Source organism: Phoxinus phoxinus (assembly GCF_949152265.1).
Source record: "Phoxinus phoxinus genome assembly, chromosome: 1".
Taxonomy (NCBI): Eukaryota; Metazoa; Chordata; class Actinopteri; order Cypriniformes; family Leuciscidae; genus Phoxinus; species Phoxinus phoxinus.
The window spans coordinates 27,647,263-27,660,944 of NC_136876.1; the positions used below are offsets into that span (position 1 = coordinate 27,647,263).

General features: G+C 36.9%; 2 protein-coding genes across 3 annotated transcripts in view; one reads left to right on the plus strand and one right to left on the minus strand.

Annotated features, from left to right (window-relative positions):
- smg1 (SMG1 nonsense mediated mRNA decay associated PI3K related kinase) overlaps positions 1-5,543 on the minus strand; it is a 45,035-nt gene extending 39,492 nt beyond the window's left edge. For both annotated transcript variants that reach the window (XM_079605400.1, XM_079605399.1), the window contains exons 1-5: positions 5,301-5,543; positions 1,889-2,034; positions 476-628; positions 237-373; positions 85-143 (exon numbers count right to left, since the gene is read on the minus strand). In XM_079605400.1, the coding sequence (XP_079461526.1) occupies positions 85-143; positions 237-373; positions 476-628; positions 1,889-2,034; positions 5,301-5,377 (572 nt within the window). In that variant the 5' untranslated portion in view covers positions 5,378-5,543. The remainder of the gene's footprint in view (positions 1-84; positions 144-236; positions 374-475; positions 629-1,888; positions 2,035-5,300) is intronic.
- Positions 5,544-8,777: 3,234 nt separating this feature from the next.
- On the plus strand, positions 8,778-13,608 carry clec19a (C-type lectin domain containing 19A). Its single transcript, XM_079605799.1, has 5 exons — positions 8,778-8,951; positions 9,899-10,076; positions 10,177-10,270; positions 10,754-10,886; positions 11,509-13,608. The coding sequence occupies exons 1-5, from the start codon at positions 8,864-8,866 to the stop codon at positions 11,583-11,585; spliced, it is 570 nt and encodes a 189-aa protein (XP_079461925.1). The 5' UTR covers positions 8,778-8,863; the 3' UTR covers positions 11,586-13,608.
- Positions 13,609-13,682: the final 74 nt, after the last annotated feature.

Consider the following 13,682-nt stretch of genomic DNA (forward strand, 5'->3'; position numbering starts at 1 on the left):
TGAAGTGCTAAATATACCCTTAAGAGATTGAATTCTGATAACCCTCCTCCCTCATTTTGTTAAAAATAGGCTGTGCAGTCAAACCTTTCATTCAAAATGTCATTCAGGGTGCTCAAAATGGAATCCAACTGTTTCACTAGGACCTGTAATGCATGGATACAAACAATACAGATTAAAAACGGTTTAATTCCAGATACACATTTAGATCCATTTGTGCATGTCAGCTCAGATCATACCACTTTATTTTCAGAGTGCACAATGAACTCCCTCATTTGTTTCACAGTGGCCAGTCTGCGTTCTCGGTCATCTTCCCGTGATGCTCTCCGCAGAAGATTGGCCAGACGAGACTCCTCAGAGTGAGCCAACGGTCGGTCTGGACATAACAAAACAGAGAATGTGATGCAAGTAAATAAAAAAACTTAATCAGCCTTAGTTAATCCGCAAGCAACGTATGAGCACTGAGAGGTGAACATACCCTGTGATTTCCTCATGTCCTTTGTAGCTAAAGCACGGTTTCCATGCTGAAAAGTGGTTATATCAGAAGTCACATCATTGATTCTCAACTCTTGCCCCAGCGACTTCCTACCATAAGTATTTTCTGAGAGGCCTCCATCAGCATCATATTCCCCTAGAAAAAAGCAAGCATACTGTCAGTTCCCTTTACTGAAAGCATAACATTTGTTTGTGAAAAAACAACAACAAAATGTATATGTAACACTGTGCCAAAAGCAAAGTAGGTGCTACGCCTTCATAAGCAGGGCTCCAATTGGTCGCATTTTACTACCTTTTTTCTTGCTGGTGTGCGAGTAAATTTTGTTAGAGTTGCCCACCATGTTGCCTATCTGATAAGATCTGCCATTTCTGTGGAATATGAAAAACGTCAAACAAAAATAATGCGGAACGAAGCTGCACTTCAGTTTATCAGCTCGGACCAATATTAGACAGTGCGTCGCAAGCTCAAGTGGTTTACTAGTGAGAAGCATTCAAATTTGGCGCAAAATTCTGGTATAAACAATGATAGATCTCAGATCAAACACCACTGATGTGGAAACCAGGAGAAACATTGTGCCATGAACAATTCATAGAAGGCTTTTCAATACACAAATCACCAACATTCACCATGGATTGAATGTAGTAATGCTAACTGTAACCATCATAGTATTGTGTACAAGTACTGTGTGAGAAAAGATTATGGCATTTCAGTGACATTACTACATTAAACTACTAGCTATATATAATGTTGAATATAATGTATAATAATGCAATGGGGGAATAGTTGTGGGTTCTGATAATCATCAAATAATTATACCCTAATATAATTATTTTAATAATAAAAAAAACGATTTGGCTTAAAATATTGCGATAGTATAGCATCATGAGTTCAGTATCGCGAATTGTATCGAATCGTGACTTGTATCGTTACACACCAAATTATGTTAGATAATTTCTTTTTTGTAATTAAAAATAAGAACAATGCAAATAAACAACAGGACTATATACAATATTCAAATCTCTATCAATAGACTATTTATTTCATCACCACAATATATAGCATCGTACTTCCTAGCTCTAGATAATAATAATAAAAAGATGCTAACAATCTAATTACAGGCAAGTAAATAGACTTATTTGCACAAGGAAACTCTGGGACCTTCCAAAAAAAGAAAGAAAAAACACTTGCTGAGGTTACTTTCTCTTTTCATTTCTATAAACAGAAACCTTAACCAGGAACAGAAAAGGCACAAAAGATTAATAAAATCTTCAGAAACTGGACTAGCAGAATGAAATTGATATTGAAAAGCACAATAATACAGGTGGAAAAAAACTGGGGGCATGTAATCCAGCTGATTAAAGCCAGGCTAAACAAAGGGCCAGATGAAGTACGCACCTCCTTCTTCGAGCATGTCTGTGGCAGTGAAGGCATCATTGTGCAGTGGTGGGGTGCCAGGCTGGTCAGAGGGCAGAATGTTGAAAATAACTTCTGAATCTCTAGAGACACTGCACTTCACACCGTCCTGGCTGGCAGACAGACCTCTGAAAAGCATTCAATATACCATCAGTGACTTCACAGACTAAACTTTCCGTGTCTTTGCAGCGTTGAGCTTTGAAGCCAATGACAGACATAGGCTATCTGTTGAGCGCATGAACGTGATTGGCCAATCAGATGTGCAAAATGAAAGAACAAAATTCTTTCATTATAATACTAAATAAAGTATAAACACAATGTCAATAAGAGATTCATTCCACAGTGTGGACAGTTTCATTGATTATAATCAAAGAGTCTTTGCAAGAGTGCAGCTTGGTATACCTCACGTTAAATAGGCTAAGTGTCAGCTTCGTGATTTTTGCTTGCTTTCTGTAGCCTTATATAATATAGCCTACATTTTTCATGCTTCTAACAACACATTGCAGTTTCTGGCTTGACAACCGTATTTAAATGCAGTGATAACCATAGTAATGAATGGAACACAAAACAATCTGATACTGTATGTCAACTGATATGTGCATAAATATAATAGACCTGCTACTTTTTCTATGTAATGTGTTACTTTGTTCTTCATTTTATTACTTAGGCCTACTTTACAAATCAGTCACTCAGTTATTTTTACATAGAAATATTTTATATTTAAAAAATCAGTAAATTTATAAGCACTTTGTTTTAAGATCTGCCCTGATAATGATTTTTTATTTCATGCAATAATAGGAAGTTAATATTACAAACTTTGCATTCAACTAGGGATGCATCGATCCGATATTCAGTATCGGGATCGGCTCCGATACTGCCATTTTTGCTGGATCGGGTATCGGTCAGACGAGGCCGATCCAAATCCGATATTGTGCGTTAGTGCGTATACTATTCTGTGCTATTGTTAAGCCCCACAAAAGGGACAAACGCATTATAAAGCATCATAAAGTTGTCGTGCACTATATTATAAGTGTTCTGAAGCCATTATATAGTATAATGTGAGATAGAAATGAATATTTAAGTCATTAAATTCAAGATCACGTAGTTACACTTTTCCCTCCGCTGCGGCTGTCAGTCATTCTCCATCCAGCATCAAGCAGCGCGTCGCGTTCGGCATTCAACACGATGAAAAACTCTCTCCAAGATGATTCAAAGTAATTATACTTGATCTGTAGATAAAGGTCTTTGGTTTTGCATTAAACAACTTTATCTTGCTGGACTGTACCTTAATCATGTTACTTTCTACCGGGAGTCTCTCACAACACTGGAGTCAGAGCATTATAATTGTTCTTCACGCGCACAGTAACTGACATTTAAAACTTTTAAAAGAAAATGCTCAATAAACTATTGCATAGATAGATACTGTATAATACACTACGCACCAATATGTCTTTCCTTTGTGATTTGAACTTTTGAAAGCGGACTCGAAGCGCAGCGCGCTGTGACTCGTGTTGCTTCAAGCGCATGATTCTGTGCTCGGGATGCGCATAAGCATTTTGTGCCGCACTGTATTGGGGCCGTTTCATATCATAATACAGCGACGCAATGAACGATTATTAATAGCCTTTTTAGTTCTGTCCTATATATCATATGTTGCTGCCTCATTAAAACGCTGTGCTATACATTTAAAACATGTCTCAATTTTATAGTAGGCCTAGGCTATATAAAATAATTTATCTTTTTGATTTTTGTTATCTTGTTTTTCATTATTGTATTTTACAACAATACAAAGAGCAATGTGTAACGTTTTACCAAATTTAGTGTTACACTTATTGTCTCATATTTGTTCCCCACTAAATGTTTTTTCATGTTCAGATTTAATATTATTGTGCACTTGTGATTTTTTCTAGACTAAATTTTACTCCTAAATTAACCACTAATCTAGTTTATAATAGCATTTTTGTCACAAATTATGATCATATTTTTCTTTATAATGAAGTTGTCTGTATTAAGTAGATTGTGTTTAACACACAAAACTGTGATTATCAGTTCATAGAGTTATAGAAATTCTACTTGATTAAAAAGAAAAAACTGTGCTGGTATCGGATTGGTATCGGTATCGGTCGATACTCAGAATGTCTGGTATCGGATCGGATCGATTCTGAAAAAATGGTATCGTTGCATCCCTACATTCAACCCATACAACTTTCTTCTGTGGAACACAAAAAGGCTAAATTGCATCAGACTACTTCACGAAATGAACGGTTCATTCAGGTTTAGATAACTGGATCAGTTGATTCACTGAAAAGATCAACAAAAATAATGATCTGATCACTAATCTCTAATTAACTTGCATCTGCATCCGGGACTAATGGTCAAGACAAGATGTCATTTGACAGTCCAGTTAAGATTTAATTTTTCCACATGGTTTCAAATAATGTAACTCAACTAAACCAAACTGTGAATAAACTTTCAAAATAAATACACCAAATCGTTGTTTCAAATGTTCATATTCATTGACTAAATGATTTTAAGACAAGCTGAAGACTGACCTCAAACAATTAACCAGTTTTAAGCTCAAAGTTCAATAGACTCACTGCCAATTCATAAGCTTTCTAGATAAACAGAGGTAACGTTACACAGAACTGACTGACATTGAATCCACGCTTCAGTCGGATTGTCCCATTTAAACTAAGAAAATATCCAACTTAAAACGGTTTAATGTAAACTTTCAAGGTTATACACTTGAAATCAGCTGCACAGTCAGGGGTATAACAAATAATGGTTAGTAAAGTGGCATGAGGAGTTGAAAAAGCGTTAAATAAGTACGAGACGAAAATGATCCCACATGTAAGAAATATACCTTCTACAACATGAATCGACTTGGTAATAGCTGAAATACCAACGTTATATAGCTTGTGGCTAAACGTGTCAAACGTGTGGTTCTCAACGCGTGTTTCCTCACACAAACCACAAATGAAAGCCACGACAGCTGGGAACATCAGCTTGTCCGTCGAAAACACAAACCCCTGTCGTTATAGTCACATTTATGCGCAGTCTACAAACCAATGCAGGCAAACAAACACTTACATGATAAATATCGCCAGTGTTCACCGATTGTTTGTGAGTTAGCATATGCTAACATCTGCTAACCAACCTGAAAATTTGAGCATGAGGGTTTGACATTTGTCGGTTCAGCTGTGAGGCGTTGTTTTTCCCACAGGCTAGACCTCAACGATAGTATCATGGGATGTGAAGTGAAATTAATGCTTATAAAAGTCTCCTCACGTGGAGAGATAGGCTGCTGTGTTTGATAAAGGGGCGAACGAGAGCAAGGCCTAGCTGAAGCGTCGGCCTGTAGTGCGAGCGCTCGGCCGTGTGGTGCGCTACTGACCTGGGCTGCCAGTCATTCCAGTTTCGCTGCAGTTTGTGGGCGCTGCTCAGCCGAGACCCGATGGCTTTGCGGCTCATTACCTTTCCGAAGACAGCATGACCCGTCTAACACGGGAAGAGTCTGCAAACAAACCCTGATTTCACCGTTCACTTTATGTCCATGCACAGGTTTGAATTGCACTGAGCGTGTTTGAAACTGAGAGGCAGCGGCCTGACCCTCCCATCTATTTCTCTACTTTCCTTTACGGCTGTTGTGTTCACACGGCGGCAGCTCCATCTATCGGTGTATTGAAATAACTGCAGCTCTATTGTTATTAACGTTACAGATACAGAGGCAAATCATTACGAACAATAGCAGAAACACGTTCTTACTTAAAATAACTCAAATGCAGCTTAAAATAAACGAATGGCAAGTGTAGGCTGAGCAAAAAAAGTAATTAATCAAATGTGATATTCCACCTTTTCACTCGCAACATCTGTTGGTGTAGCCAAATGCACTGTGTGGTTGCCTAGTGACAACAGGATGTGTATGAAATGGAGGGAAATAAAGAAGAGAGCGTCAAACAGAAGAAGAAAACAATTCAAATCAGAATTGTAGTTCTGAAACGCATCTTTTAAAAGGTTCAGGTTCTATCCTCCTCACTCTGTCCTCATTGAAGTGATAGCTTACCCGAAATTAAGAAAAGTCTGTCATCATTTACTCACCATCAAGACAGACAGTTGACGATAGCCACCGACTGATAGTATTTTCCTACTATGGAAGTCAACGGGTTCCGTCAACTGTCTGGTTACCAACATTCTTCAAAATATCTTCTTTTGTGTTCAACAAAGAAACTCATGCAGGTTTGGAACAACATGAGAGTAAGTAAATGATGACGGAATAATTTTTTTTTTTTTTTTTGGTGCATTGTTCTTAGTAGTTATGCTCATAACACAGTTTCTACAATTCTCCCGAGTTAAAGTTTTTGTAGTGTGCAACATGAAATGCCTCATGTAGACTACTGTAGATTTTGTGAACTAATAGTTTACAGCTTATGGCAACAGATGGGACCCATTGACTTTAATCTTAAAACACAAAGAAATAAGATAATTATTACACAATATTAACATGTTAATAAGAAGCCAATATGTTTGGTGTATAGTTATTATTCAAGATCAAACTGTGTTGTGTGCATATCCATTCACACCCAGGTTGCATAATTATACCACAAGATGGTAGCAAGGGGCTAAAGCAGAAATCATCAGCCCAATTCTTTTTTTCCTCATACTTTTCTCTCACTTCTTGCACTGAAATCCAGTAACACTCAAACCATTGCACTTGCAGTAATTAGAAAGAGATGGTCCTCTGAGAGCTGCCCGTTCTCTCCCACACAGAGCATTGCTACCAGTGCCCAGCTCAATGCATGGATTGAAGTTGCTAAGCAACAATGTGCACAATAAACACTGTGTCAGTACCTACATGGGGACAGCTGGTAACTTATGGAGATTATCTGGCTCACAGTGTGTTATTGCACCCTTTGAGTTAACTACGACTATTAATTAAGACTATACTGCAACTCATTACTGGCCATGTTTTTGTGTTTTGTCTCTAAGCACTACAGAAAGCAATGGGAATTGCACATTTGAGGTCAGAAAGCTCTCATAATTAACAATATGTGCAGCTGTTCGATTGTGCTGCAACAGAAAGTGCTGAATGTCACAGCTGTTGCTTATCTAATGTGTACTACCTTCTGCACTTCACCTGTGGGATTACAAGCAACGTAGGAACCTGCTGCAAAAGGTAATCGGAAAAATGTTCCTGAAAAGAATCATCCTTTTTCAGTGTAAATATAGTCTATATGAGAACATTTTTGTTGTGAATTGTGCCAATAAAACAAGGGGTGATGTTTTATCTCATGTCTGCACATCAGCTGGCTTTGAACTGACTCAAAATCAATACCAGACTCAAAAAGGATATTTTTAGCTAGCACACAAATCTTAGTTCATCTTCCTCAAAAAGATCATGGGTAGGCTACGCCCAATGATGGAAATGTCTGAACTACTTTCGCATTGTTGGCTTGCTTGAATGCTTGGTGATCTAGGGAATGAATTTAGTGTGATTATGAAGAACCCTGATCAATGTATTGACAGTATTTACAGTGAAGTAGGTCGTACATGTAAATGATGCTGAAAGCTCCACCAACAGTATATACAGATGGACTCATTTAAAGCAGCAATACCATCTGAAAACGGAGGTCTTCTTCAGTACGAATGAGTCAGATCTCCACGCTCCTGCCCTTAGCTGTTTATAGGCGGCAGCCCTCACAAAGATAAGAGGAATTCTGGGCCTTTAATAGCGTGTGCTCTGTAGGCCCTGAGATAAAGCAGACATGCTATCAACCGCAAGACGGTGTCAGGGGACACTAATGGAACTAAGGAAGTAATGTGAAGTGGGTGTTCAATAACTCTGCAGACAAGCTGGACATCATGATACTTAAATGATATGATGCAAAATGTTTCCATGGATTTGAAGGTTAACCAACTGTTGGATATTTTCTTGCTTTATAGGGCCAAACATTATCTGAAGCATCATTAATCTTTACTCACTCCAGGTTGCTGTGTGGACACTCTTACATCATCTTCTCCCATCCCATTCATGCCATTATGGCGTTTGCGGATTTAATTTCACAAGTTAAAGGATCAAGAAGGAATCACAGGTCATATGTGTTTAATGTTTCTACAACAGTGCTAATTAGACGCAGCAGGTTCTGATCTGGTTATGTAAAACAGTGTAAAACTTAGCAATTAGCTAACGTAGCAAAAAAATAGCAATTCATAATCCTTTAACAGACTTTATATTGACAGAATTTCACCAATAAAAATAATATTGATTGATATTGATTAATAATATGGATTATTATTGAATAATAAATATAATAAATAAAATTATACAATTAAATTAAATCTGAACCAAATCAACAATTTCAAACAATAAAAAAGCTTGAATTTGTTTATTTTATTTTTTACACAAAAGACAAATCAGAAAAATATTGATATGTCTTTATGTGAAAATAATTTTAAGTACAGTCAAAAATCATTCTAATATGCTTATTTACTGCTCAATAAATAATATGTATTATTATCAATGTTGAAAACAGTTGTGCTGCTTAACATTTTTGTGGAATCCGTAATACATTTTTTCTTTCCAGAATTTGAATAGATTTTGTAACATTATAAATGTCTTTACTGTCCCTTTTGATGAAAATAATGCCCTTGCTGAATATAAGTATTAATTTCTCTAAAAACAAAATGCTGAACCCAAACATTTGAAAGCCCAGGGAGAATTGCATTGGGTCAATGATGACCCAAAATAAAAAATGTTAGGCTTCTCTCTTCCTCCCTTTACACAGTCTGATGTCAGTGTTCTGGACTTGACAGTAGGAAGAGTCCAAGAAAAAAAAGGCAGGGGCTGAGAGAGGCTCACACACCCTCTAATCTCCCCAAAACTCCACACAGTTCTACAGCACACATGCTCACAAACACACACATACTTCAAATCTCAGCCTCATCTCTCTTGCACTAAACATGCTCTGTTGGGAATTGAGTTTAGCCCTTCTGTTCACCGGCTTCCCAGCGTGGGCTCTGCCTTCAACTAACATCAAGATCACACAAGGTGAGTGCCACCAGAACCAAAGACAAGGATACAACGCAGACACAGATAATATGCTTTAATTGGTTTCTTTAAATAGGGGAATAGACAGTATTAAGCTAAACCAGAGCTGTTTTGCCAAGTTATAGATGCATCTGTTTGTAATGTAGTTTTCACCTCTTTTTTTGCAGTCAGTTGTTCCATTGAATGAATGTGACAGTATACAGTAAAAGCTATGCTTGAAATGTTTGATTGATTTACAAGAGCTTGGACTAACAGTGAAAGCATCTTTAAATGTTAAGTATGACTATAAGTAGGCAAGAAAAGTTTTCGTGAAAAATATTGCCACAATATTAAGTAATGCAGGTAACACTTTACAATAAAGTAGTTCATTTCAACATTTACTAGATTATTAAAATCAAACGTTATTATTTGATGGACCTGAGCTATGCATGAACTAACATTGACAGTTGTATTTCTATTAACTAACATTAACAAAGATTAGTCCATGCTGTTACAAATGTATTGCTTATTGTTATTGTTAATGTTAGTTAATGCATTAACTAATAGGACCTTTTTATAAAGTGCTTTCCGTATCCACAAATGCATTAACATTGGAATTAATTGATCAATTATTTATTTAGGAAGCTTTTTCTGACATTAAGCTGACTTAAAGCATTGTAATGTAATATTTAAATTGTGTAATAATCAACATTTTCTTGGAAAGTGTAACCTATTTGATTTTGTATATCAGACTTTCTTTAACTCTTGCACAGCTCAAACTAAATTGAATGCAGGCTGTTGCTGTGAAAAAGAAACAACGACAATATATTTTGTAATCAGTTCGATACTTTCCAGATGATGTTTTAAATAACAGAACAGTGTTTTCAAGTGTAAACAATCATGCACCGAACTGCTAATTTAAATCTAAATACTGCGAAAGGATTTAATGTCATTATCATTTCCTCTAGCACTGCCCCTGCAACTGTCAGACTCAAACCAGCCTGTGACATGTCCGCTCTTCTGGACTGAATTTGAGGGTTACTGTTACCGCTTCTTCCCCTTGAACCGCACCTGGGCCGAGGCAGATCTGTACTGCGCTGAATTCTCAAACGGACACAAATCAGCCAAACTCACCTCAATCCACAAGTATGATTCCTTACCGACTGAGTGCTGAGAAGCCATGATTTGTTTTAGAGCACAGGATTTTTGCTGGAAAATCTGACTTTCTAATAACTTTTTTTCATAGCTGGGAAGAAAATGTGTTTGTCTATGATCTTGTGAACAGCCGTGTACCAGGAATTCCAACAGATATTTGGATTGGCCTTCATGACAGAAGACAGGTAAACATGATAACATTCTCTTTTAGGTGCAACACAAAACATTCCCACACAATGCATTTTATGAATGATTCATTTATGTTATATTTACTAGGTTGCAATGTGAAGCAGTTCTTAGTTATGCATGAAAAACACTAACAGCTACATGACTTGTAAAAGGCTGTGTTGTAAAAAGGCAAGCCCAGCCTGTCACTAATAATCTAATTTACGGAAAATATAGTTTCTGTGAGTGACGTTTAATCATTTCCAGACACTGGTGAACCAACATTTTGGTCTAACACCAAGTTGAGGTAGATAGTTTATGGATGATGTAACAAACCCTCTGATCGATTGGTAAAGCAAAGGTTCTCAGAGATCCTGGATCAAATGATGCAAAGCTCAATCTGTGAACTCATGCCTGGCATGATGACTTCAATTATCACTTCAGGGTCAAAGGGCAAGGAAGAAGCAAACGTGATGGCGTTGTTAATCATAGTTTGTTGGTAGGAGGGCACAATGGAATGGACAGATGGGTCACCATATGAATACAATTACTGGGATGGAAATCAGCCAGATGATGGCATCCATCGCATCCCTGAGGAGGAGGACTGTGTGGAGATCTGGTACAGACAAAACAGTGGTGAGTGTTGCAATGGACTGAAGCACTAATTATTATGGATATTGTTATACAACAGTGAATAATTTAGTTCATTTAGTACAATTAATATAACATGATGAAAAATAACAACAACAAATTGTAACCTACTACTAGTGTTCAAAAGTTTAGGGCCATTAAGTTTTTCTTTTTTTAAATATCTCTTTTGCTGATCAAGGTTGCATTTATTTGACAAAAAATACACTAAAAATAATAACATTGTGAATTATTATTACAACTTAAATAACTGTTTTCTATTTGAATATATTTCGAAAAGTAATTTTGGCAAAGTTGAATTTTCAGCATCATGATACTTCAGAAATCATTCTAATATGCTAATATTCAATAAACATTTCATCAGTTGGAATTTTTTTTTTTTTTTTTTTTTAGGAAACTGTTACATTTTCTTTTTCAGGATTCTTTGATGAATAGAAACATCTTACTGACCATAACATTTTGAACAGTATATATTTACAAAAATATTAGTTTGGTGAATCAGCATAATATTGTAATTCATTCAAGTCAATTTAAGTTGATCGACCCCACTTATTATGTAACATTAAAAGGCAAAATGGAGAAACTGTTTGCATCTTTCCATCTTTTGCAGCTCTGAGGTCTTGGAATGACAACAACTGTGATAAGGCCTTTCCATTTGTCTGTAAGATTCCTACACTGGAAAGCTAAGCTCAGACCTAAGATTGTTATCCAGTTCTTTATCCTCATTCATCATCAACACTGACACCCCAACATCCCTCGATCACAGTGTAGCAACAAGATGTCAGCTCGCCTGGATCCCTGCAGTGATGATGGTCTCTCTTATAGGCACTTCACATGCGTTTCTCTCCCCTTCCCTCCAGTTCCCTGCCCCCATCGTCCCTCCATCACTGTTCCTGTTTTCTTGTTCATCTGGGGCCGTGACTCATGATGCACACATTCCTCAGTTCAACACTTATGGAAATTAACCTTTTCTTTTCTCACCAGGAGCTGTTGCTTATGTTGATATTGACTTGGTGATGTTGGGAATTAGCTAGAGACCTGTACTGGTCTTCACAGAGATAGTAAGTTGCAGTATTGGTGTTAAAGACTGAACACTTAGTTCACAAGGAAAACTGAGGTCCCCACCCTTAATCATCTGGCTATTAATATTTGGTGGACTTAAAAAAATGGTTTTACTTCTTTTCAAATAGGGTATATAAGAGGATGGTCTTATTTTTAATGTGCATCCATTTAATGACTCCTGACTCTGGATCTGTCATCCTGCTGCCATAATGTCCAGCCGTGCACATTTATCCATCACTGACCTAGAAGGTGAGATTCTGAGAGAAGGGATTTAAGTCTCTGTTGACTGCAAAGCTTCAAACGACAGAAAGAGCTTAACCTCAGCCAGGCCGTTGACCTTTTCTGCTTTTCTCTCCAATTAGTGATCAAAAAATCCCTGTTCTTGTCCACGCAGCTGTTAGTAAAACAACCGTGCGCACCTAAATGTTTGCCACCGACAGGGATGAGCAAAATTCAGAATTTTAAAGACTGTCTTCTTTTCAATTCATGAGCTTTTCACTTTTTGAGTCATGAGCTGATTACGTTTTTTAAAATTGAATTAGACTGAAATACAGGTTTTAGTACATTACAATTGAAAGAAATTCAGCAGTCACACAATAGAGTTTGGTGATGAAATAAATACTCACAAATTTTCCATTGTTTTTTTATGTAAACATTTGCAAAAAGGACATAATTGACCATTGCACTCGCGTCTTTTGCAGTGTCTTGCACGTGTCACTAAAAGTGAGTTCTAAAAGTGCGGCGCTAAAGTTAAAAGAAGTTGTACTACATCTAAAAAAAATGCATCTCCGTTGCCATAAGTCTCGTGATTTTAAATGCAAAAACACATTCTGTACAAAGCCCCTAAAGGCTATGGTGATATGAGATGGGAGGAAAAATCACTTGTCAATGCTTTTGCATAAGTTCCTCAGGGGAACGCAAAACATTTTGCAAGCAAAAAAAAATATTTTAGGGGAAACGCAAAACATTTGCGAAAGAACGCAAAAGCATTTCAATACAATTCTTCTCATCTCATTTTTTTTAAATCACCATGTCTGTTTAGGGGCTCAGTACATTCTGAGTGACTGACAGCCATCAGAACAAATTTTAACTCTGCCATAGAACCAGTTCACCACACCACAGATAAAAGTAATACTGGGAAATAAATCCTGGGAAATAAAGTATTCGTCTTTCAACATGGTGCATGAAATGCATTAAATGTGAACATAAATCTATTTGTGAAGTACAGCAGAGAAATATTTTAAAGTTTTCAGGTGAAAATCTCAGCTGGGGGCCTTTAATTGCGGTTTTGTAATAGACCCCCATGCAGAAATATCCTAAAATGTATTTTGAAATAATTTATGTCAAGAGCAATGTTCAAGTTTGCTGATATGATTTTATCTGTAATGATGGCATTTTTCATAATTTTGTGCCCGACACAGACACAGGACTCATGTGCACAGTGGGGTTAAGCTGTTCCCTTGTTGCTGAAGACCAGTAATTAAGTGACCCTCTTCTAGCCATCGACAGTAATTATCTCCCCGCAGAGGGAACATTTTTACACAAACAAGCCAGAATCATTTTTTGTGGTTTAATTATTGTCAGGGTCATCACTGCAATTGCAAAATATTATGGTTTAAACATATTATTCAAATGAATAACAAAGGGTTCACACATTAAAAAAAACCTTCCAATGATGTTACTGACGTCCAATCTGCACCATATATAGTGCAGGTATATGAA

Bases quoted from the DNA above. Each gene is read 5' to 3' on its own strand.
- clec19a (XM_079605799.1), top strand. From the start codon at position 8,864: ATGCTCTGTTGGGAATTGAGTTTAGCCCTTCTGTTCACCGGCTTCCCA. The intron at 8,952-9,898 runs GTGAGTGCCACC...CATTTCCTCTAG, and splicing joins TAACATCAAGATCACACAAG to CACTGCCCCTGCAACTGTCA. The intron at 10,077-10,176 runs GTATGATTCCTT...TTTTTTTCATAG, and splicing joins AAACTCACCTCAATCCACAA to CTGGGAAGAAAATGTGTTTG.